Source organism: Loxodonta africana, chromosome 20, assembly GCF_030014295.1.
Source record: "Loxodonta africana isolate mLoxAfr1 chromosome 20, mLoxAfr1.hap2, whole genome shotgun sequence".
Lineage (NCBI taxonomy): Eukaryota > Metazoa > Chordata > Mammalia > Proboscidea > Elephantidae > Loxodonta > Loxodonta africana.
Window position 1 is genome coordinate 63,010,166 of NC_087361.1, and position 23,199 is coordinate 63,033,364.

General features: G+C 42.1%; 1 protein-coding gene across 4 annotated transcripts in view; it reads right to left on the reverse strand.

Moving 5' to 3' along the window:
* Window positions 1-16,939, reverse strand: part of UTP25 (UTP25 small subunit processome component) — a 31,594-nt gene extending 14,655 nt beyond the window's left edge. Inside the window, exons 1-11 of one of the 4 annotated variants that reach the window (XM_003410284.4) lie at window positions 16,726-16,939; window positions 15,783-15,822; window positions 14,879-15,107; window positions 10,681-10,854; window positions 9,493-9,581; window positions 7,101-7,511; window positions 5,704-5,923; window positions 5,075-5,277; window positions 3,669-3,851; window positions 3,470-3,582; window positions 2,518-2,763 (exon numbers count right to left, since the gene is read on the reverse strand). In XM_003410284.4, coding sequence (XP_003410332.1) covers window positions 2,518-2,763; window positions 3,470-3,582; window positions 3,669-3,851; window positions 5,075-5,277; window positions 5,704-5,923; window positions 7,101-7,511; window positions 9,493-9,581; window positions 10,681-10,854; window positions 14,879-15,107; window positions 15,783-15,822; window positions 16,726-16,832 — 2,015 coding nt within the window. In that variant the 5' untranslated portion in view covers window positions 16,833-16,939. The other 3 variants (XM_010590285.3, XM_064273243.1, XM_023548405.2) reach the window with 3 other exon arrangements.
* Window positions 16,940-23,199: the final 6,260 nt, after the last annotated feature.

Below are 23,199 nucleotides of genomic sequence, written 5' to 3' on the forward strand. Positions count from 1 at the left end.
AGTGGAAACAAGCTAAGTGTCCATCAGCAGATGAATGGATAAACAAAACGTGGTACATACATACAATGGAATACCACAACATGGATGAACCTTAAAAACCTTATGCTCAGTGAAACAGGTCAATCACAAAAGGACAAGTATCATATGACCTCACTTATATAAACTAACAAGAATAGGCAAATGTATAAAGACTGGAGGTTAGTAGTGGTTACCTGGGGTGGGAGGGAGGGAAGAGGGGGAGTTTTTGTTTCATGAGTGTTTGTTTATGGTTACAGGAAATCTGGCCACGGTTATGAGTGGTGGTTGCACAGCATGGTTAATTGATGTCACTAAATTGTGCATCTGAAAAACGGTGAGTAGGCAAATGTTGTGCTATATATATTTTTACAATAATTAAAAAAAAAAAAAAAAATACCCCTGTCCAGAGTCTCTGACTTGCTGCTGTGGAAGCTCCTGAAAGACAGGTATGTGCAGGGATAGAGCCATGAAACATCCTTTGGAGGAAAATCATGATCAAACACCCATCCAACTCTAAGATTCTACTGTTTTCATCTCCCCCAAAGAAGACAAATTTTTAGGTTGAAAATTTTTGCTAGCTCATAAATAAGTCCTAATTTTTCTAACCCTGCCTGCTGCCATAGAGAATATAAAAAACAGAATTTCAGAGCTAGGGTAGTACAGTTTAAAATACATGTTCTTTCCCCAATGTCAAATTAAAAAACAAATCATAAAGGCACTGCAGACCAAAGCACCCATCCTCACTTTGGTGATCTCTCAAGCAAAAAATTCTACAGTTCGAAACCCTGTGGTAATTAGCTGCTACACAACTCCGAAGCACGTCATTTCCACTCATCTTCAACACAGGAAACACCCGTTAACCTGGTCTAGGGCATAAAGCACACAGCACGTGCTGAGATTTGCCTCTATAGTGACTCTGGGTGCAAATAATTTTTGTAAAAATAAATGAAGAGTGTAAGATGGAGGACTGTTCTGCCTACTGAAGAGGAAGAGTCCTTTTGATGCCATGCCTTTCCCTTGAAAAGCTGCTGAGATATTTGAGAGCAGTCCTCATCCCACCTTAACGCACACCTGCTACAGACAATCACACAGGGAAGTTTCCCAATCTATCCACTTCACTTAAAAGGCTTGCTTTCATTTGTCAAATGGATAGAAAATTAAGTGCTCTTAAGGCCTGGTGAGTGTTTAACTCCCCTAAAATGCCACTTTCTAACGTGAATGAAAACAACAAGTTACTGGAACAAAGCAAATAATGATGCCAACCAGCAGGCATGCATTAACATTCTTTGGCTTAGCAGTCTTGTCTGGGTAGCCAAGAATGGAGCCTGAGGAAGTAGGAATATCGTCAATTCTCAACTCTCCATTCACAGATGAGCTAACTAGTCAGCAGAATGCCTAAAAAGGTCGTGCCACGCCAGCTCTGCTGTGCCCTCCCCATCATGGTAAGAACGTGTCTGGAGAAGGTCGTTCTGGTGTCAGCATAAACCAAAAGGCAATGCGATGCCAAGGTGTGCCATCTACAATGCGCCGACGCCTGGGACATTTCCAGCTTATCTCTCTGGGATTCTCAGAGAAAATGTTCCCCCTTGTCAGCAGTATATATGATTGGGAGTCAATAAGACAGTGAAGTCGGACTTTAAATTCACTGGACATTATTAACATGGAAAGAAGAAGTGATAGGATGCAATACTCCTCTCTCTACAGCTAAGGGCTTAAAAAAAGGCTTTTCCATTTGGCAGAAGAAAACATTTAGCAACACGATAAAATACCTGGGACCGGGGGCTACGAAAGGCTGCAACTAACCCAAACAGTAACAGAGGGCTCAAAATTACTAACACTCCAACTAAAATGAAGAAAATAAATTTAAAAAGGACCAATTTGATTTATTTTCTCAAAGTCACATGGTGGTGAAAGCTAAGCAAACACTGAAACCCTCTAAGCCCTTCACTTTTTGCCTCCTGCAAATGTCAAGGGACCCCTCAATCCTGGTCCTCCTTGTTGAGGAAACCACACATGTGCACGTTCTTAGAACACACTGCAACTTTCTCAGCATAGGCACTGTGCCCAGCTGCCATCTCCCCAGACCACACAGCCGAGGGTATTTTTGTCTGTGTGTATATGACTGGCCCCTCCCTTTTCTGCATTCATCGAGTTGTCCCACTCCAAAGATGTTCAAGTCAGTCATGTCTTTCTGTAATATGAGGCATGCAACCACAGCTACATGAAGTACTGCAAGGGCAGACCCAGATCTAGACACAGGGTATACTGTACTCACTCCCATTTCCATATCCTTTCCCAACAATGCCCATTTTGAGAGGAAACTAATCAATGAACTTACCAACCAAGAAGCGTCTGTCCAGCCCCCAAATTCTTAGGCTTCTTTGCCTGAGTGTTAGAGAGAGGACCTTATACCACCCTAAAGCCTACCATAGCTGAGAAGCAGGCCGTGATTTATATTTTCCCTCCAGAGAGGATGCTCTCAACTTGGCACCACTTTACCTTTTGTAGAAATGGAAACGTTCTGTGAGGAGTAGAAACTGCTTCTCTCCTTGAAGGAAGAACTGTCTGGCCCTGGAGATACCAGACTTCTTAGCGTACTCGCAGATGTGGGTGAAGTTCAGCTCTTCCTTCTTGAAGTAATTTCGAAGACGCACAAAGTCAAAGTAGGAGGGGACATAGATGAGCGTGTGAGACATGACCGCGTCACGATACTGAGGCAAAATCTTGTTCACAAAAAAGCTAAACCTGATATTGAAAGGAAAATGACAAAGTCAATGGTCTAGAGTTGAGTTTACAGTGTCGTGAAGAACCATATGACCCTAGAAAAGTCACAATCTCCCTCAACATCACCAAAGAGGACAATACAACTTAACTCATCTCAAAAACATAATTTAAGGATAAAGTTGATGAACATATTAAAAAAGGGATGTTACCGTCATTCACTGTAAAAATAGATGTAATGCCATTATACCCCAGAAAATTATTCTAGAAGTATATAGTCACACCAGTCTGTCAGTCAGTCAACAAATAGTTACTGGACACCCACCATACACTAAGCACCATTCCGCTAACAGGGAGACTCCTAACTAAGCACAATAGAGAGAAAGGCAAAAATATATACAGAATTAGCGAAACAGTCCCGGCCTCTGAAAGGCTTATAATTAAGTTGCTGACACAGGACACTTTGTAGCATTGAACAATGTCACACAATCTAAAAATGCCACAGGCTACAGGGAAGGAGCCTTGATTTATAGTTCTGACCCTGCCGCTACCTAGCCAGGCCAAGTCACCATTTCTGTCAGATGGTGTGACTGGTTCAATTATCTCATCTAATTTGGTAAATGATCATTAATAAAATTAATATGGAATCCAATTCTAAATTTGTCTGCCAAAGTCAAATGCCTCTCCTTGGCCCTCTGATACCTAATGGGGCTGGGGAGGGATGGGTTACCTGACGTCAATCGCTGAAGCTAGGTTTTCTGCTTCCATCCTCTGGAAGACATGTGGGAGCTGCACCAGGACATGGCTGATGGAACCTGTCATGGGGACATTTCTCACAGCCACCTGCCAGGAGCCAATGAGAGCATGAGGTGAGCCATCCCTCAACAACGCTTCATGGAGAGTCCAGAGGAAATGAGGAGAGAACACACCTGGCCTTGCAAATTGATGCAGTGCTTGTTGAACAGTGAGTTGATCTGGGCATCCTGCACAGCCCCAAACAGCAATGTCTGGCGATAGTACTTGGACCAATTATTGAGGCTCCACATCCGCACTCGGGAAAAGTCCACCCCATGTGAGTCCAAGGGCAGTAGGTTCATGTGATTCATCAAGTGCTTTGAGCAGAAATAACACTACCGTTAATATATATTTAGTACTTACGGGCCAAGCGCAGCTTAACATTTTACAAGTCTATCATCTCATTTAACTCCATGGACCGTGTCCTATCATCTCCCAAATTACAAGAAAACTGGGCCCCAGACAGGTGAGGAACCCAGCAGGCAAGGAACCTCTACCCGTAGTCAGCTGACTACCTCCAACAAGAACAGCCCCAACAAATACTGGCTGCCTACTGGACCTTAAAAAAAAAAAAAGGATTAAAACAGTACCTACAGGAATATTCCTTTAATAGAAACTTCTGAAGTGCCGCCATCATCTCTGTACAGGTCCCTCAGCCCCAAACTTGGACACAAAGGGAAACCATATGGAAAAGAGAGCTACTGTCCTTCAATGAGCTGGTTCTCAAAATACCAGGAGTACTCTCAGAACCATTAAACCTGCGTTTTTCTCAAATTAAGCAATAATGACTCTACTATCAACATGCTTTTTCCATTTTAGTTATATTTTCACCCTGTAAAAAAATACTAAATGGTAATGAGTTCTAGAAGTGTATTACCTACTTTATAAATAGATATTCCCCTTTATTTGCCCCAAACTAGCAAGGTTTAAGTCCTGGGTGGTAGAGGAGGTGAGTTTTCATAAACCTTTCAAAAGAAACCCTGTAGTTCTATAGTAAGGACTGTTCCAAAACACAGGTTTTCAGTCCTAATACTGTCAGCACTGCAGAGTATGTGGATAGGAAGAAAACACTACAGCTGAACTGCAACAGGGTGATAAAGACTCCTCTGTTTCTCTGGAAAACAAGGGCACACATTAAGAAATCTTAACCACTGTTTGCCCCTCTCCACTGACAACCGAAGAAAGGAGCTGGGCATAAAGTGTATGAGGAATTACAACAGGTAAAGACATTTCTAGCCAGGGGAATTTTAAACTAAGTAACCAAACAACCAACTACACTAACATGGACTAACAGCACAAAGAGACCTTTGAGGGAAGAAATCATTTCTAGAGATCTGAAAATACTGACTAGATTTTCATCTCTCTGTATAGTTTAATTATTGACCAATCTGTGAGCAGAAGGTACCAAAGGCTTTTTTCAAACTGTTTCCAAAAAGAATTTTAATCCAGACTTAAATAAGCCCCTATAACTTAAAGCACTACGCTTCTTGTCACCCTAAATGTGAATCTTGTCCCTCTAAATGGGAATGGCCAGCATTACCAGGACATGCTCCCAGTTCTGCATCAGGTAAATGTCAGCTTGATCAATGATGAGAAGCTCAATAGAAGATAAAAAGTCAAAATCTCTCTTCTTCTCTCCTTCTGCACCAATAATAGTCCTCAAACCCAGAGGGGAGGCAATAAGAATGTCTGAGGAATAAAAGGGGGCATAGAGCCGGATGCTTCTCTGAAGTATTGCAACTCCTGCACAAAACAGCCAAGCACATAGAGGTTCATTAGTCACTACCAAACCATGACCTCCCACTCTCTCAAAGCATTCCCCTTCTCTTCTGTATCTTCCGCATCTCTCTCTTTCTCCGTAGCCTCCCCAGACTGACCCCACCCAGCTCCTTTCCCTTTCCACTCCTCCCAGATCCCCTTCCAGAATCTGACTATGTGCTACCAACTACAGATGTGCTGAGACATTTCTGTTACAAATGTGCATGTGCCTTTTTTATATGGTCTCAGAGACTCTCTCCGCCCTGTCAGCCATGGCAAACCTCTCTCCTCTGGCAGCCAAGATACTGCAAATGCACACCGGTTCTCTTTAGGAGGTTTAGTCGGTGACCTGAGAGAACTAATTACAGCTGTGTAAGCCTTACACCTGGGGTCCTGATAAGGAAGAATTACCTATCCTGAAGTGGTCATCGATGTTGCCGACAAACACAGCTTCGTAATCCTCAGGCCTCTTCAGGTTGGGGGGTCTCTCCTCAGGATCTGATCCATACTCTCCCTTAAACCTCTTTTTGTTGCTCACAATTATTTTTTTCTTGCTGTCACCCTCTAGGAGGCTGATGAAGAGCTGTACCACCCGTAAGGCAGCTTCCCGGAAAGGTACCACTACCAGCACCTGTGGAGGGAGCAACACACAGCTTTGGTGGAGGCAAGGGAAGGAGCCACCACGATGTGAACCTACTTGAGGAGGGGAGTGAAGAAGCCCTGTGTGCAACAATGGTCTATCTTTCTTGACGTGTAAGCTGCCTGTGGCCAGGGCTACATCTACGTCACAGGGACAGGGCCTGGCTCAGCACTGGAAGCTGAGCACCTCTCATGCACATACCATGTCTTGTGGGCTTCAGTTCCACGTCTCCATGAGAGGCATGTCTCAAGCAGAACTTGGGAACTACTTTTTAGGACAAGCCAGTGTTTTTAACAGATGTGTCCACTAGCAAAAACTCAAAGACATGAACACATAAGCTCCTTGAGGAATGTTACTTCTTTCTGTCTCCCACAGAACTTAACACAGTAATTTACCCATAAGACCCACTGAAGAAATATATGCTGAATAAAGAGGTGAATAAATAAATCAATTAGAACAGGTAGAGAAGAAATAAAGCTGGTAAATAAGGAAAGTGACAAATCCACCACTGCTTTTCTAATATGTTCCTAGTTTATTTTTCAGAAATGATAAAGCATTTCTGAAATAAGACCGTAATTTAATTGGAAAAACAGGACTCAGTCTTCTAAGCATTTCCAAAAATACTTAAAGTTACCACTGTAGGGAATAAAAACAGGAAATGCTTGCTAAATGGTTGATTTCTAAACACTCTTTTGTAAACAATACAATTAATGGAAACAAGTTCAGTAAAATCACGCAATTTGACAAATTATAAATATGCTTCATGGTTACTTTGCCTCCTATTCTTCTTCGCAATTCTAAATGAAAACAGATAACTTTATAATCCTGCTGTTCAACGCCCTGAGGTGGCTGCCCAGAAAAGCAACCAGCACAGCCAAAGTAAAGTAATGCTTAAGCTTGGGACACAAAAGGATGGGCCAGAATTCAAGACGGCCAAGTTACTGTCATAGCTGTGACACCTCCCTCTCACAAATTTGCAGTTAGATACATCGTCAGAACCAATCCATGGACCTGATACCACCTGGCCCATCTAATGCACCCACTCATAAGCTCATTCATTTTTCTAGTCATTCATTAAAACACCTGAGTATCTGCTACATACCAGGCACCTACAGGCAGTATCTTGCAGCCTCCTCCTTGAGGGTAAGGCTTTCCTGCTGCCACTCACCTTGGGTCTTGTAAGCCCCTGGTCCCTGAAGTCATCATCATCGCCCACCCCAAGTTTCTGGCTTCGGCGTCTGCTATTGTTGCCAAGTACCCGGGCATTGGCTTTGAGGACATGATTTATGGCATGTAGGCAATACACGTGACGGATCTCTTCACCATTCTTCAAGGCAGTCCTTTCGGAGTAGAAGAGGTCCTGGTAAGAATTCATAATTAAGAAGAGTTCCTTCTGGAGCGGAGTGAAGGGGCTACTTGATTTTTTGGGGCCAGATAAGAACTGGATGTTAGTCTTGGTCCAGGTGGATTCCAGAGGCTTCTGGAGATGAAGCGATTTTACATCAATGTCCTTTGGTGGCTTAAATGTTTCCAACTTCTGAAACTTGGATGAGAAAACAAGCTGGCCCAGGGTGGGCCACTAGGGGAGAAAGAGATCAAGACCTAAGTTAGAAATGAATACTAATACTTTACATTCACATAATACTTTATAATTTACCAAGATTTGCATGATACACAGATCATCTTACTTAATCCTCACAATAATCCTGCAAGGTAGATACTGCAATGCTTATGCTACAGCTTAGGAAACTGAGGTTCGGAGAGGTTATACGATCCAAGGTTTACACAAGAGGGAAGAGAGATGCGGGCTAGAGCCCACGGTTTCTGACTTCAAAGATGAGCTCTTTACTTGTATCAGGTGGACACTTGAGACTGTGTTGGCATCTCCTGTCTAGAGGGGAGATGGGAGGGTAGAGAGGGTTAGAAACTGACAAAATGGTCACGAAAGGAGAGACTGGAAGGAGAGAGCGGGCTGACAGGGGGAGAGTAAATGGGAGTATGTAGTAGGATGTATATAAGTTTATATGTGAGAGACTGACTTGATTTGTAAACTTTCACTTAAAGCACAAGAAAAATTACTTAAAAAAAAAAAAAAGATGAGCTCTTTCCATTTTATCAGTGTTTCCCAAACTTTTATGGAATGTGTTCTGGGAAGAGTCAAATTCATTCTAGGAAAAAAGGAGCTTTATGGTTAAACAACTTTGCTAGGCACCCCAAGACCTAACCTCTCTCAGGGTAATTCACAGTGTACATCAGCATACTAGGCTTTCTGACAAGTCCTATGACAGAACTGTTTCATTCTGCTTAACCTAGAGTTTTCCAAATTTATTTGGGCATGGGAACAATTTTCTTTTTTTTTTTGAGACACAACTATTAGAACCCTAAGGAATACTACTTTGTGGAATACTAGTTTGGGAATTTTTGTATTGCAGCAAAGCTGCTGATCTAAAAAAAAGGATGACCTCACCAACAAAAAGGAAAGCACTACTGAAACACACAAGTTGGATGAATCTCCAGGGAATTATGCTGAGTGAAAAAAGCCAATTTCAAAAGGTTACTTACTGTATGATTCCATTCATATTACATTTTTGAAATGACAAAATTATAGAAATGGAGGCCAGATAGTGGTTGCCAGGGGTGAGGAACAGGGGGGTGGGAGGGGAGGAAGAGAAGTGGGCAGAGCTATAAAAGGGCAACAGGATGGTTATCTTAGGGTGCTGGGAGCGTTCTGTATCTTGACTGTGGTGGCAGATCCAGGACATCTATACATGTGACAGAACTGTACAGAACTGAATACACACACACAGATACATACAGTTAAAGAGAAGTAAAACTGGGGAAACCTGAGTAAGACAGACTGTACCACTGACAACTTCTAGCTGGACACTACAAAAATGTTTGGTGAGATGCTACTACTGAGGAAAACTAGATGAAGGGTACAAGGGGTGTCTCTGTTATTTCTTACAATTGCATGTGAATCTAAGTATTATCTCAAGAAAAACTGTAATTAAAAAGGAGGACGACCAGCTCTCACGAACAGTATCATTGGTAGGAAAAAACAAGGCAGCAAAAACTGTCTCATATCTGAATAATTTAATTGTGAGACTATCTCAGATATTTTAAACAAATGAACAACAGTGGTAGCTACAGTTTTCCTGAGCACTTACTACGTATCTGTCAGTAACCTAAATTATTCTGAGGTAGGTATTATTGCCCCCTTTAATAGATAAGGACAGTGAAGATCTGAGAGGTCAATTAACTTATCCTAGGTCATGTGAAGGCCCGCTGCAGATATCAGTCTAAACCTTGGTGTGCTGTCTCCAACACCACTTGCACCCACCCCCCTACGTTACCAGGCTCCCACACTCCAGCTTCACAGGGCCGTTTCTAGCTACACCTGTGCCCCACTAGGCCCTCCCAGCCCTCCTATGTCCCGCCCCGCTATCAAGCCACCTACCACCCATGGATGTCACATATTTGGGAGACCACTAAAATCTAAGACCACTGTTTTACTTAGAGCTCTTCTCCACTTGTGACTGGGATGACAATGCAGTACTTACTTTTAGTTGGTGGGTAGTTTTGGGATTTGTGGCAACAGCCTGAACTTCTTTTTCTCTCAGTTCTCTGTTCACATGTTGTAGAAAGGGATCTAAAGCAGAATAAAGAGTGTCAGCACAGAGAACAAATGGTAGGAGATATTTGCTCTTCCTTAGTAAATGACCTGCTCTTCTTCGTGATGCTGACTCATCCTTTTTCCTATTTACTTTCGCCCTCTCTAGCCTAGTCCAGGAAGGGCCCCTGGTGGCGCAGTGGTTAAGTGCTCACTGCAAACTGAAAGGTCAGTGTTTTGAACCCACCAGCCACTCTGCAAGAGAAAGATGTGGCAGTCTGCTTCCGTAAAGATTATAGCCAAGAAAACCCTATGGGGCAACCTTTGAGTTGGAATCAACTAGATGGCAATGGGTTTGGTTTGGGGGTTTATCCCAGAACACAGCATAAAATCTTCTCACAAGTTCATCTTCCTAAAGCATTTCTCTAATCACATTACTTCCCAACTCAAAAATCTTTGAAGAAAATCTAAACTGCTCAGCCTGAACTTCAGGGCACTACAGGATACCCTTCTAAACTGTTTTTCAGTGTAATTCCTGAACTATAACCAAAAAACAAACCCAGGTGAAGAATGGCACTGGGATCAACGAAGGCAGGGAGGACACAGAACAAGACCAATCTGGCTTGTCCACTTGGGCACAGGCTGAGAAACTGGACCTGAGGGAGCAGAGGCCTGCCAAAGCCTGCCATAAGCAGGCCTTGTCCAAGTGACTGTCTTTTGGACATAGGCACAGCCACGAGGCTGCGGGAGACAGGAAAGACAGGGTGGAGCTTTTTGGCTTTTGGGGTTCTCCCTGGTAATAAGAACCAATCAGCTTAACTACTCCTGGGTCACACAAAAAACGAAGGGAGAGAGAAAAATGGGAAGTATCCACCTAACTACTCCCTCCCTACCCCAGTCACGGAGACGTGAGCCCTGGGGAGCGGGACTGCCTCACTGCCACTCTTCAGCTGTTTGTCCTCCTAGAAACACCTCACGACAGACCTTCCAGAAGTCTCTTCCCCCGCCAGCTCTAGACAGAGCTGCTGAAATATCAGCTGTTACTGCTGCTCATTTGAATACCAGGAGATTTAACTTGTTTTAGATTTAATTGGACTAAGCACCTGGTGAATTCGGACAACACATGCTGGGCTCTGACCTTGTAACACTTTCAGAGAACAGTTGCCTCCACTTTCCTCTTTGAGAAAATTGGTTTCCAGGCTGAACAGTGATTCATGTTTTGCATCTGTGAACTCCTCAGGGGATCCTTCTTGTGACTTGCCAGGTGGCCCTTCCCCATCTTTTTCTTGAGAGTCAGTATATAAGGCCATATCTGCAATTTTGAGAAACATTTGTAAAACTGTTCACTCATAAACGTAATTATATTTCTGTTGACAAAATCAAATTCCTTAGCCTACGGCAACACTGATATTCACTGGGTAGATGGAAGTTTTTGCTATTACTGTTTAATTTTTAAGAAAATTCAGGTGCAGACAAAAAGATTTCAAAATTAAGCCTGATCCTTTGACCTAGTTCCAATTCTAGCACCTTACTCTAGGATAACATCTAGACAGAGCACACCAAGATGCACACGTAATGATGTTCAGCACAGCACTGATTATGACGAGAAACAGCTGAGGAAAACAAAATGTTTACCAATGGGCTACTGTTATGGACTGAACTGTGCCCCACAAAAAAATGTGTCAACTTGGCTAGTCCATGATTACCAGTATTGTGTTAATCGTCCACCATTTTGTCATCTGATATGATTTTCCTATGTGTTATAAATCCTACCTCTATGATGTTAATGAGGCGGGATTGGTGGCAGTTGTGTTAATGAGGCAGGACTCAATCTACAAGATTAGGTTGTGTCTTAAGTCAATTTCTTTCAAGATATAAAAGAAAGAAACGAGTAGAGAGGCATGGGTACCTCATACCATCAAGAAAGTAGTGCCAGGAAAAGAACACGTCCTTTGGACCCAGAGTCGCTATGCAGAGAAGCGCCTAATCCAGGAGAAGATTGATGACAAGGACCTTCCTCCAGAGCTGACAGAGAAAGAAAGCCCTCCCCTGGAGCTGATGCCCTGAATTTCAACTTTTACCCTACTAGACTGTGAGTATAAATTTGTTTCTTGAAGCCATTCACTTGTGGTATTTCTGTTACAGCAGCACTAGATAACTAAGAATTCGGTACTGAGAGAGTGGGGTGCTGCTCTAACAGATACCTAAGTGTGGAAGTGGTTTTGAAACTGTGAACGAGGCTGGAAGAGTAAAAAGCCTAGATAGCCTTGAAGAGACTGCTGGTGGAATTATGGACATCAAAGACAGTTCTGGTGAGGACTCCAAGGGAAAGGAGGAGAGCTCTTAGACTGGAGATGGTGCAGATGGCGAGAAGCAGCAGCAGAACCAGGGGGCCAACAAGACAGACAGCGCTGGAGCCAACCCATACAGCAAGACAGCTGAGTGCCTTCATGTAGGGGGTTTCCTAGAGGAACGGGGTGCCTCCAAGCACTCATTGGTAAAGCGAGGCTTGCTGACCCAGGACCCATGGAGCAAGAGAGCTAAGTGCCTTCCAGCTGAAGGTTACTGGCAGAGTCGGGTGCCTCCAGGCACTTATCTGTGGAGCTAAAGAGCACTGGAACACTTGCCCCAGCAGGGCAGACACAAACTGTGAGGCCTAAGAGGCCAAGAAGTCGAAGAACCAGGAAACAGACCCTGAAGAGACAAGGAACACAGGAAGCAGAGCTGCCTCAGTCTCAAAGAGTAGGGCTACGACCTCTGGGGCCTCAAAGGGTGGAGTCACCACTCAGAGGGACTAGGAGAATGGGGTCGTCCAAATTTGAGGGGGCAGGGTTGCCCAGCAGGCCTAGAAGGCAGAGCTGAAGCTAGGGCTGAGGGGCCTCCACTCAGAACCTGGAGAGTGTGGACAACATCTGGAGTCTGGAGGACAGGGCAATTGTCTAAATGGTCTCAGAGAACAGAGGATTATTTTCAAGCCTTGAGAGCTAATGTAATGTGTTCTGCTGACCTTCTTGGTGCCTGTTATCCCTTCTTTTCCTCCAATTTCTCCTATTTGTAATGAAAATGTCTCTCTTGTACCTGTTCTGCCATTGTAATCTGGAAGCAAATAACTGGTATTCTAGATTTCACTGATGAAGAAGAATTTTTAGATTTTGGACTTAGAGTTGATTTAAGAGTTTTGCTATGATGTGATGGGGTGACTGTGTTTTACATGTGCCAAGGCCATGAATTTGGGGGGGGAGGGTCAAAGAATGGAATGTCATGAATTGAATTGTGCCCCCTCCCCCGCATAAGAATGTGTGTTAACTCGGCTAGTCCATGATTACCAGTATTGTGTGACTGTCCGCAATTTTGTTAGCTGATGTGATTTTCCCATGTGTTATAAATCCTACCTCTATGATGTTAATGAAGTGGAAAAGGCAGCACTTACGTTAATGAGGCAAGACTCAAATTTATAAGACTATGTTGTGTCTTAAGTCAATCTCTTTTGAGATGTAACGGAAATGAGCAGAGAGGCATGGGGACCTCATAGGATCAAGAAAGTAGTGCCAGGAGAAGAGTGCGTCATTTGGACCCTGGAACCTTGTACTGAGACGCTCCTAGTACAGAGGAAGATTGATGACAAAGACCTTCCTCCACAGCCAGCAGAGAGAAAGCCTTCCCCTGGAGCCGACACCTTGAATTTGGACTTCTAGCCTACTAGACTATAAGAGAATAAACATGTTTGTTGAAGCCATCCTCTTGTGGTGTTTCTGTTATAGCAGCACTAGCTAACTAAGACAGGTGTTAATGAAATAAATTACTACATGTCATTTACAATAGAATACTACATACTTCAAAAGCTAATTTGAATCCACAGTAACAGGCATGGAAAAAAGATCCACGGTACATTATTAAAGAAAAAAAAGCAAGTTACAGAAATGTACAGAGACTACTACACACATACACACACATGTATGTACATACTTAAACTCACAAATACATCAGGAAAAAAGACTAAAAGATTATATAGCACGTTAAAGGTGTTCATCCCTGGGTAGTGGGGATATAGGTTAACAATAGTACCATCTTAAATTTTTACAGTAAATATACATTATTTTAATTAAAAGAAAACTATTCTTTTTTTTTATAATTCCAAAAAAGCAAAGAAAAATAGAAAACAAAGAACAACAACAAAAAACAAAACCTCTCTGAGGAATGAATTTTTATCCCAGTAAAACAGATCAGTTAAAATATTAAGAGAGGTTCAAGACACCATGAGTATAGGAAAACAAACATCAAAAACTACAAAGCTCTAAGGAAAATAAGCATTATGATAGTGAGATGTAAAAAGTCACCTACACACGTTCAGACAATGGAATACGACTCCAGCAATGAAAAGGAATGAACTACTAATACACACGACAACACGGATGGTTCACAGAAACACGATCAGCAAGAAAAGACAGATGCAAAAGGGTACATACTATATGATTCCACTTATGTGAAATTCTGAGACAGGCAAAACTATAAAAATCTATAGCAACAGTAAGACCAGTGATCGCCTGATGCCAGAGCAGGAAACTGACTGCAAAGGGAAAAGAAGGAGCTTTTCAGAAGTCATGGAAATGTTCTATATCTTGATTTTAGTGGCATTAACATAGATGTAAGGAGCCCTGGTGGTGCCATGGTTAAGCGCTCAGCTGCTAACTGAAAGGTTGGCAGTTTAAACCTACCAGCCGTTCTGCAGGAGAAAAAACCTGGCGACCCGCTCCCGTAAAGATTACAGCATAGGAAACCCTATGGGGCATTCTACTCTATCCTATAGGGTCACTATGAGTCAGAATCGACTCGACAGCACACGACAACATGGATGTATACATTTGTCAAAACTCTTAAAACGGGTTTTCTTTATATTCTTTCAGCTTTAAATCCTTGAGCCTTCCCTAATTTACCCTGGTAGCATGTGACCACTTTATCTCTTCAATACCTCACATGTAGCTGTTACAGGCAAATCAGCTGCTTGAAAATTTTTCCATATTTTATATACAAAACAGTACCCTCATCAATAAATGGAGAATGTCACAAACACAGAACAGTGTTCCCCTTGCTCTATATCAGAGGGGCTTTAGGATCATCGAAGTCACTGAAATCGTAAGCAAAAACATTTGGCATTTTTCTAAATCAAAGTGTTTCCCACAGATTCTCAAAGACATCAATGAATCCAACAAAGTTAGGAATCTTGGTTATATATTCACGTGCTCTCACCCAACTCATACAGTACCAAGCACAGGACCCAGGGGAGCATTCTGTCTGTGGTCCCAGCAAAGACGTGAGCCCACACCAAAGACACCTACTTTCCTGCATTTCAGCGGACTCCGCTGCCATCTCTTCTTCCACACTGACATCACCATCTTCACCACTCATTTCTGGCTCTTCATCTATAATTTCATCCTCTTCCTCCTCATCCTCCTCCTCTTCCTCAGAAACATCCTTTAATGTAGTGAGTAGTTTATGGTACCCAGAAAGTTGTTCTGGTTCACTCTCTGCTTCGCTTTCAGAATCTAAAGTATCTGAACTCTCTGACTAAAAAGAAAATGGAAATTTTAAAAACAAAAACTATATCGTTCCCATTGTTACCTTATGTCTATCACCAGGCCAATCGTGTAAAGGTTCAGACTTTTTAAACTAAAAATTAGTTTTTCTGCAAATACCATGCAATCCTATCTATCCAACCAAGCCTTGCATGAAATTTATTTAAAATAGCTCATCTAGCTATGATCCTAGAAGCTCTTCGTCTTTTCTTAATGGTTAATGCCCCATGTGGGAAGAACAACAACTTTTTAAGACAGAACTTTAGATTATAATGACATTTAACCTATGTCCCAGACACAGGACAAAATTCACATTTAAAGAGGCAACAAGAGAAATTACAATATAATGAAAGAATGTAGTTTCTTTGAGCGTGCTATAATAAGACAGAACCTGTGTTCATTTTGCACTCTATCTGTGGCTCCTTTTATGTCAAGCAAACAAGAACTTGCCCTTAGTACTGGGACAGTTTCAAACCCTGGCCTCTGTATTAGTTATCACAATGGCATTTTTATTGGCACCTGCATTAAAAACTAAGCAATATTACTAAGATAATAGCTTACATCTAAAATTGAAAAGAGTGACAGCATGGTCAAGCTTTATCATCAAAAATACTCTTAAAAGTAACAACCCAGAACCCACTGTTACATAGACGGTATAAAGTATTACCAGTTGACAGATCTGTGGTTTTGCTTCCTTTCTTGAAACCCTGGAAAAAAACAAATAATGGTAAACTCTAATAACTGCTATGTGGCTATCAGGAAAAGGTCTAATGACAACTTTAAGTGAAAAAGCCAGAACATACCATTATAAATAAAATATAATTATAGTCACGTAAAAACTACATATGCACTTGGACAGGGACTGTAGGAATATGACTGATGGATAACTGACAAATGTAACTTTTAAAGGGGTCAGACACACACTAGAATCACATTAACTTGCTCTCATCTAAAAGAATGATAAAACTTAACAAATAAAGACTTTGGGTTCCCCTTTTTTCCAGTAGGAAATCCTGGTGGCGAAGTGGTTAAGCGCTACAGCCACTGTTCGAATCCACCAGGCGCTCCTTGGGAAACTCTATGGGGCAGTTCTACTCTGTCCAGTCGGAATCGACTCGGCGTCAACGGGTGTTTTCCAGTCAACCTCTTAATGAGAATGTCCCACCAACAAAATGGTGGGATGCGCACATCCTAACCGCAGAGTCCGGACAATTACAGAGGAACCCATAACTACCAAATGCACAGCCTGCACCAGATACATCCGTTTTCTTATTGTAATTGGACAGATCAAAATGATGTCGAAGATCCCAACAAATTCTTCGAATAACAAAAACAACCTTAAAAGATCTCTCACCATACAAAACTCAGTTGACACAACAGCGCCTGTCATCTAGCATGAAGTTACCAGTTCAACAATAGGTAGTGAGACTCGTGAAGAGCCCCATCTCCCGGCGGGGTGCCGCCAGAATCCTCCTCAGCCGAGCACCCGCCGGGAAGCGTGAGAAGAGGCGGGACCAGACGTCACCATCACTTGGGAAACCCGCGAACCAAAAACCGAAAAACTCCAGGCCGACGCCGGCAGTTCTGGCCTCGGCCCCGCCCCTCCATACCTGTCATAGAAGGGATGCTCCTCGCCAAAATCCCGAAGATGCTTCTTCTGCTTTTTAGTTAGGGTGCTGAGCAGCTGGCTCTGGCTCCGGCTCCCGCGTTTCCCCATGCTAAAGATTCGCCCACCTCGAGAAGTTCAGCTCCTCACCAGGAAGTTGTTCCGGCAGCTGATCCATGTGGGTTCGTCGACGGTGCTTTACGGCGGAAGCAGAGTGCCGTAAAGCAGCTCCGCTTTACGTCAGGCGTTAGAACTTCCTGGTCCGGATTATGCCCCCTGCCAAGGCTTCTGGGAAGGACCTGCGCACGCGCACATTTTCTTCTGAGCGCCGGAATTTTGGCTGTCAGTGTTTCCGGCTTCCCGGGGGTGCTGGCTGAGTGGCGGATGCTTCGTGCTTCTGTATTGATTGCAGGAATCGGTATGCGTAATGTGTGGTAACGGATATAATTGAGTGCGGTGACTTTCTATGATACAATAATAAAAAGTAAAAAAAAAAAAAAAAGGTATTTAAACGTGCCTGGTACATCTCACTTGATCCTCTCAGCGGTACACAAACAGGCGCTGTTATACGCCTTATATTGCAGGCGAGGAAACCAAAACCAAGCGCAATGCAGTCGAGTCGATTCCGACTCATAGCGACCCTACAGGACAGAATAGAACTGCCCCATAGAGTTTCCAAGAAGCGCCTGGCGGATTCAAACTGCCAGCCCTTTGGTTAGCAGCTGTAGCACTTAACCACCACACCACCAGGGTTTCCAGGTGAGGAAACATGTTTACAAAAGGCTACGTGCGAGCAAGGGAGGAATTGAAAGCCCAGGTGCCACCACAGGCTTTTACCCACTAGGCTGTGCTACCCTCCGGTGCTCCCTGTGTGGCGTAAACAGTTAATCGCTGAGCTAAAATGTTGGCGGATAGAACCTACCCAGAGGCGCCTGGGAAGACAGCCTGGTCGTCTGTAGAGCACAGTTCTGCTCTGACACACAGGTTCCCCATGAGTCAGAAGTGATTCAGCGGCAACTGACAACAACACAAGGCTGAGATTTCTGACCCCATCCCACCCTTGCATTCTCCGAAAGTACTGGAAGAGATCCTGGAAACAAATCTGGCCCCACGTTCCACATTTTACAAGAGCAGAAACACATTCAGAGAAGTAAAGTGACTCCTAAAATCACTCTGAGAGTAGATGTTAGAGAAGATAGTAGAACTCCGGTGTCTCAAAACTGAACTCAGGCAAAGGAGATGAGGAAACCTTTTAGGGTGAGGGAACTATACTATATCTCAATCCTGGTGGTATTTATTACACCTTGTAACCAAAATTCATCAAAGTGTACACTTAAAATTGATGAATTTTATGTACATAAATAACCTAGATAAACAAAAACGAGTAAAAAGCAAAATTACAAAACTGCACTTGGTACCCAGGATGTGCAGACTGGTGCAGGCTTGTTGAGACCACACGATAAACATAATGAGAAACTTTTTTCCTAGTAATAACTTCTAATGTCATGTTCTATTAAAAAACAAAGTGCTAAATCATAGACCAGGAGTCCTTAGATGGTGCAAATGGTTAAGTACTGGACTCCTAGCCCAAAGGTTGGTGGTTTAAACTCACCCCAAGGCACCTAGGAAGACAGGCCTGGTGATCTGCTTCTGAAAGGTCACAGCCTTGAAAATCCTATGGAACAATTCTACTTTGCACACGTGGGGTCACCGTGAAGCGGAATGGAATTGATGGCAACTAACAACAACAACAACAAATCATAGGCCACAAAATTGATCCAAATATTTAAGATAAAACAGTAGGCTCTGCTGTTGGGGTGCTTCTGTGGAAATTTTTCAGCTTTGCCCAATACCGTGGTACACCTGTGGGAAGCTATAATGAAATGATTAGCATCCTATGCTTGTTGGTTCTAGTGGCCGTTACTTCTAATTAGACAATAGGCAGCTAGGCTCTGGAAAAGAACACATCAAGAAAATATGCAAACAGGGCAGGTGGTGCCAGCACCTGGCCCAGCCAAAAAAAAGGCCCATAAATAAACATATCTGTCTTCTGTCTAATTTTGAAATAAAAGATAGTCACTTATGTCAACAAAAGGTTATTTGCACAATGTCATCATTTATATTAAGGTGCTAACCACAGTATAACTGACCATAACAATGAAGAGCCATGCTTTTTCCCTCTTCCCACCCTATCCCAAGGGCCTCAGGTTCCCTCCCCAGAGGCAACCAATTTCTTGATGTTCTTCCAGAGATTTTCTATAAAAAGCTATGATCTTGAGCACTCGAAGTGACTCCTTCCTCTCTCTCAGTTTCCACATCCTTTTAGTTTGTGTGCAGGTCTAGGCAAATATTCACCCTATCACCCAAGCAGTCTCCTCATGGGCCCATGGAGGTGTGGAAGAGAAAATGCTCTACTCCTGAAAATATTTCTGTTGGCTTCTCATTAAATAAAAGGGGAGCCTTTATGAAATCTTACCCCAAGAAACCAGAATTTAAACACTTTTTTCATGCCTAAAGTGAAAATTCTTTTAGTAAAACCTACACAAAGAAGATGTACGCACCAATGAGAAAAGACCCCAGTCAAACTGAAATGAAGGCGAATTTTCTTCTTCCCTTTCTTCTTCCCATCTTTAGCCCTCCTTTTCCCTCTCCAAAGTCTTCTCCTACCTCAGGCACTTGGTATTTTCAGGAGTAAAAGCAGTTCAGGAAATAATATGGTATAATGAACTCCCATGTACCCATTACTCAGCTTCAAAAGTTATCAACTCATAGCCATTTTGTTTCAAATATATGCCCACCCACTACCCTTGCCTCCACCCTGCATTATTTTGAAGCAAATCATAGACATTATTTCTATAAATGGTGTATATTTGTAAAAGATAAAGGTTCTTTTTTTAACATATCCACAATATTATTTCTCTTAAAAATATAATAATAGCTTATATCCTGTCAGTGTTCAAATTTCTGATCGTTTAATAAATGTTATTTATTTATTTTTTTAACTCTTTGTTGTTTTAATGTGTTCCTCTCTTCTCTGTGTTTCCCATGATTTGGTAGTCGGGTTTTTAAGTTTGGTCAGATTGGCAAGACAGTGTTATAGGTGATATTATATATTCTTCCATCAGGAGGCATATAGTGTTCTTTTTTCAATGTTGGCAGTTACTGATGCTCAATATCTGAATCCATTAATTCACTTCATTGTTATTAAGTGCTGTCAAGTCATAGTGACCCCATGTACAACAGAACAAAACACTGTGCAGCCCTCACAATTGTTACACTTGAGCCCATTGTTACAGCCACTGTGTCAATCCATCTCATTGAGGGTCTTCCTCTTTTTCACTGAGCCTCTACTTTACCAGGCATGATGTCCTTCTCCAGGGACTGGTCCCTCCAGATAATATGTCCAAAGTATGTGAGATGAAATCTTGCTATCCTTGCTTCTAAGGAGCATTCTGGCTGTACTTCTTTCAAGACAGATTTGTTCATTCTTCTGGCAGTCCATGGTATATTCAGTATTCTTCGCCGACACCATAATTCAAAGGTATCAATTCTTCTTCCGTCTTCTTTATTCATTGTCCAGCTTTCACGTGCATATGAGGCAATTGAAAATACCATGGCTTGGATCAGGTGCACCTTGGTTCTTAAAGTGACTTCCTTGCCTTTTAAGACTTTAAAGAGATCTTTTGCAGCAGATATGCCCAGTACAATGCATCGTTTGATTTCTTGATTGCTGCTTCCATGGGTATTAATCCAAGTAAAAAGAAATCCTTGACAACTTCAGTATTTTCTCCATTTATCATGATGTTGCTTATTGGTCCAGTTGTGAGGACTTTTGATTACATTAAGGTGTAATCCATAGTGAAGGCTGTGGTCTTTGATCTTCATCATTAAGTGCTTCAAGTCCTCTTCACTTTCAGCAAGCAAGGTTGTGTCATCTGCATAATGCAGGCTCTTAATGAGTCTCCCTCTAATCCTGATGCCAGGTTCTTCATATAGTCTGGCTTCTCAGATTATTTGCTCAGCATACAGACTGAATAATTATGGTGAAAGGATTCAACCCTGGTGCACACTGTGGCTGATTTCAAACCATGCAGTATCCTTGTTCTGTTTGAACGACTGTGTCTTGATTGATATACAGGTTCCGCATGTGCACAACTAAGTGTTCTGGAATTCCCCATTCTTTGTAATGTTATCTGTAATTTGTTATGATCCACACAGTCAAATGCCTTTGCATAGTCAATAAAACACAGGTAAACATCTTTCTGATATTCTCTGCTTTCAGCCAGGATCCATCTGACATCATCAGTAATATCCCTCATTCCACGTCCTCTTCTGAATCCAGCTTGAACTTCTGGCAGTTCCTTGTCTATGTACTGCTGCGACCGCTTTTGAATGATTTTCAGCAAAATTTTACTTGTGCGTGATATTAATGATATTTTTCAATAATTTTGCGTTCTGCTGGATCACTTTTCTTTGGAATGAGCACAAATATGGAACTCTTCCAGTCCGTTTGCCAGATAGCTGTCTTCCAAATTTCCTGGCTTAGATGAGTGAGCACCTCTAGCGCTGCATCCATTTGTTGAAACGTCTCAATTGGTATTCCATCAATTCTTGGAGCCTTGTTTCTCACCAATGCCTTCAGTGCAGCTTAGACTTCTTCCTCCAGTACCATTGGTTCTTGATCATATGCTACCTCCTGAAATGGTTGAATATCAACCAATTCTTTGGTACAGTGACTCTGTGTATTCCTTCCATCTTCTTTTGATGTTTAGTGTATTGTTTAATATTTTCCCAGAAGACTCCTTCAGTATTGCAACTTGAGGCTTGAATTTTCTCCTCCATTCTTTCAGCTTGAGAAATGCTGATCGTGTTCTTCCCTTTTGGTTTTCTAAGTCTTTGCAGTTTTCGTTGTAACACTTTACTTTGTCTTCTAAGCCACCCTTTGAAATCTTCTGTTCAGCTCTTCTACTTCATCATTTCTTCCTTTCATTTTAGCTACTCTACTTTCAAGAGAGTTCAGAGTCTCTTCTGACATCCATTTTGGTCTCTTCTCTCTTTTATTGACCTCTTGTTTTTTTTTACGTATGATGCCTTGATGTCATTCCACAACTTGTCTGATCTTCAATCCCTGGTGTTTAATGCATCAAATCTATTCTTGAGATGGTCTCTAAATTCAGGTGGAGTATACTCAAGGTCATACCTTGGCTCTCATGGACTTGTTCTAATTTTCTTTAGCGTCAATTTGAACTTGCATCTGAGTAATTGATGGCCTGTTACGGTCGGCACCTGTTCTTGTTCTGACTGAGGATATGGAGTTTTTCCATCATTTCTTTCCACGGTTGTAGTCAGCTTGATTCCCGTGTATTCCATCTGACAAGGTCCATGTGTATAGTGACTGTTTATGTTGTTGAAAGAAGGTATTTGCAATGAAGAAGTTGTTGGTCCTGCAGAATTTGTCATGCAATCTCTGGTGTCATTTCTATCACCAAAACCACATTTTCCAACTACCAATCCTTCTTTTTTGTTTCCAATTTTCACATTTCAATCACCAGTAATTATCAATGCATCTTGATTGCATGTTTGATCAATTTCAGACTGCAGAAGTTGGTAAAAATCTTGTTTCCTCATCTTTGGCATTAGTGGTTGGTGCATAAATTTGAATAATAATCATATTAACTGGTACTTCAGGATAGGTCTTGAAATGTTGTTTCTGATGACAAATGCAACGCCATTACTCTTCAGTTTGTCATTCCCAGCATAGTATACCACATGATTCTCTGATTCAGAATGGCCAATAGCAGTCAATTTCAGCTCACTAATGCCTAAGATATTGATGTTTATGCATTCCATTTCATATTTTATAATTTCCAATTTTCCTAGATTCATACTTCGTACATTCCATGTTCATATTATTAATGGATGTTTGCAGGTGTTTTGTCTCATTTTGAGTTGTGCCACATCAGCAAATGAAGGTCCCAAAAGCTTGACCCCATTCACATCATTAAGGTCTACTCTACTTTGAGGAGTTGTATTTTGAGTGCCTTATAACTTGAGGGGCTCATCTTCCCACACTGTATCAATGTTCCACTGCTATTCATAAGGTTTTCACTGGCTAATTTTTTCAGCAGTAGACTGCCAGGTCCTTCTTCCTAGTCTGTCTTAGTCTGGAAGCCCAGCTAAAACCTGTCCACCATGGGTATTTGAAATACCAGTGGCATAGCTTCCAGTATCACAGCAACACGCAAGCCCCAGCAGTACGACAAACTGACAGACGTGTGGGGATTAATTTACTAGGTTGCAATATGGTGATATTCTAATTCTATCATTTCTTCTTCACTTACTTGCTGGACTACTACTATGAATACAAGTTTTTCCCTAAAATTTGGTTAAAAAAAAAATTTGGTTACGCCACAGTAAATACTTGATTCCTTCCTATCAATTTCCAGTATTCAACATAAGACTTTGCTCCATTAGACCT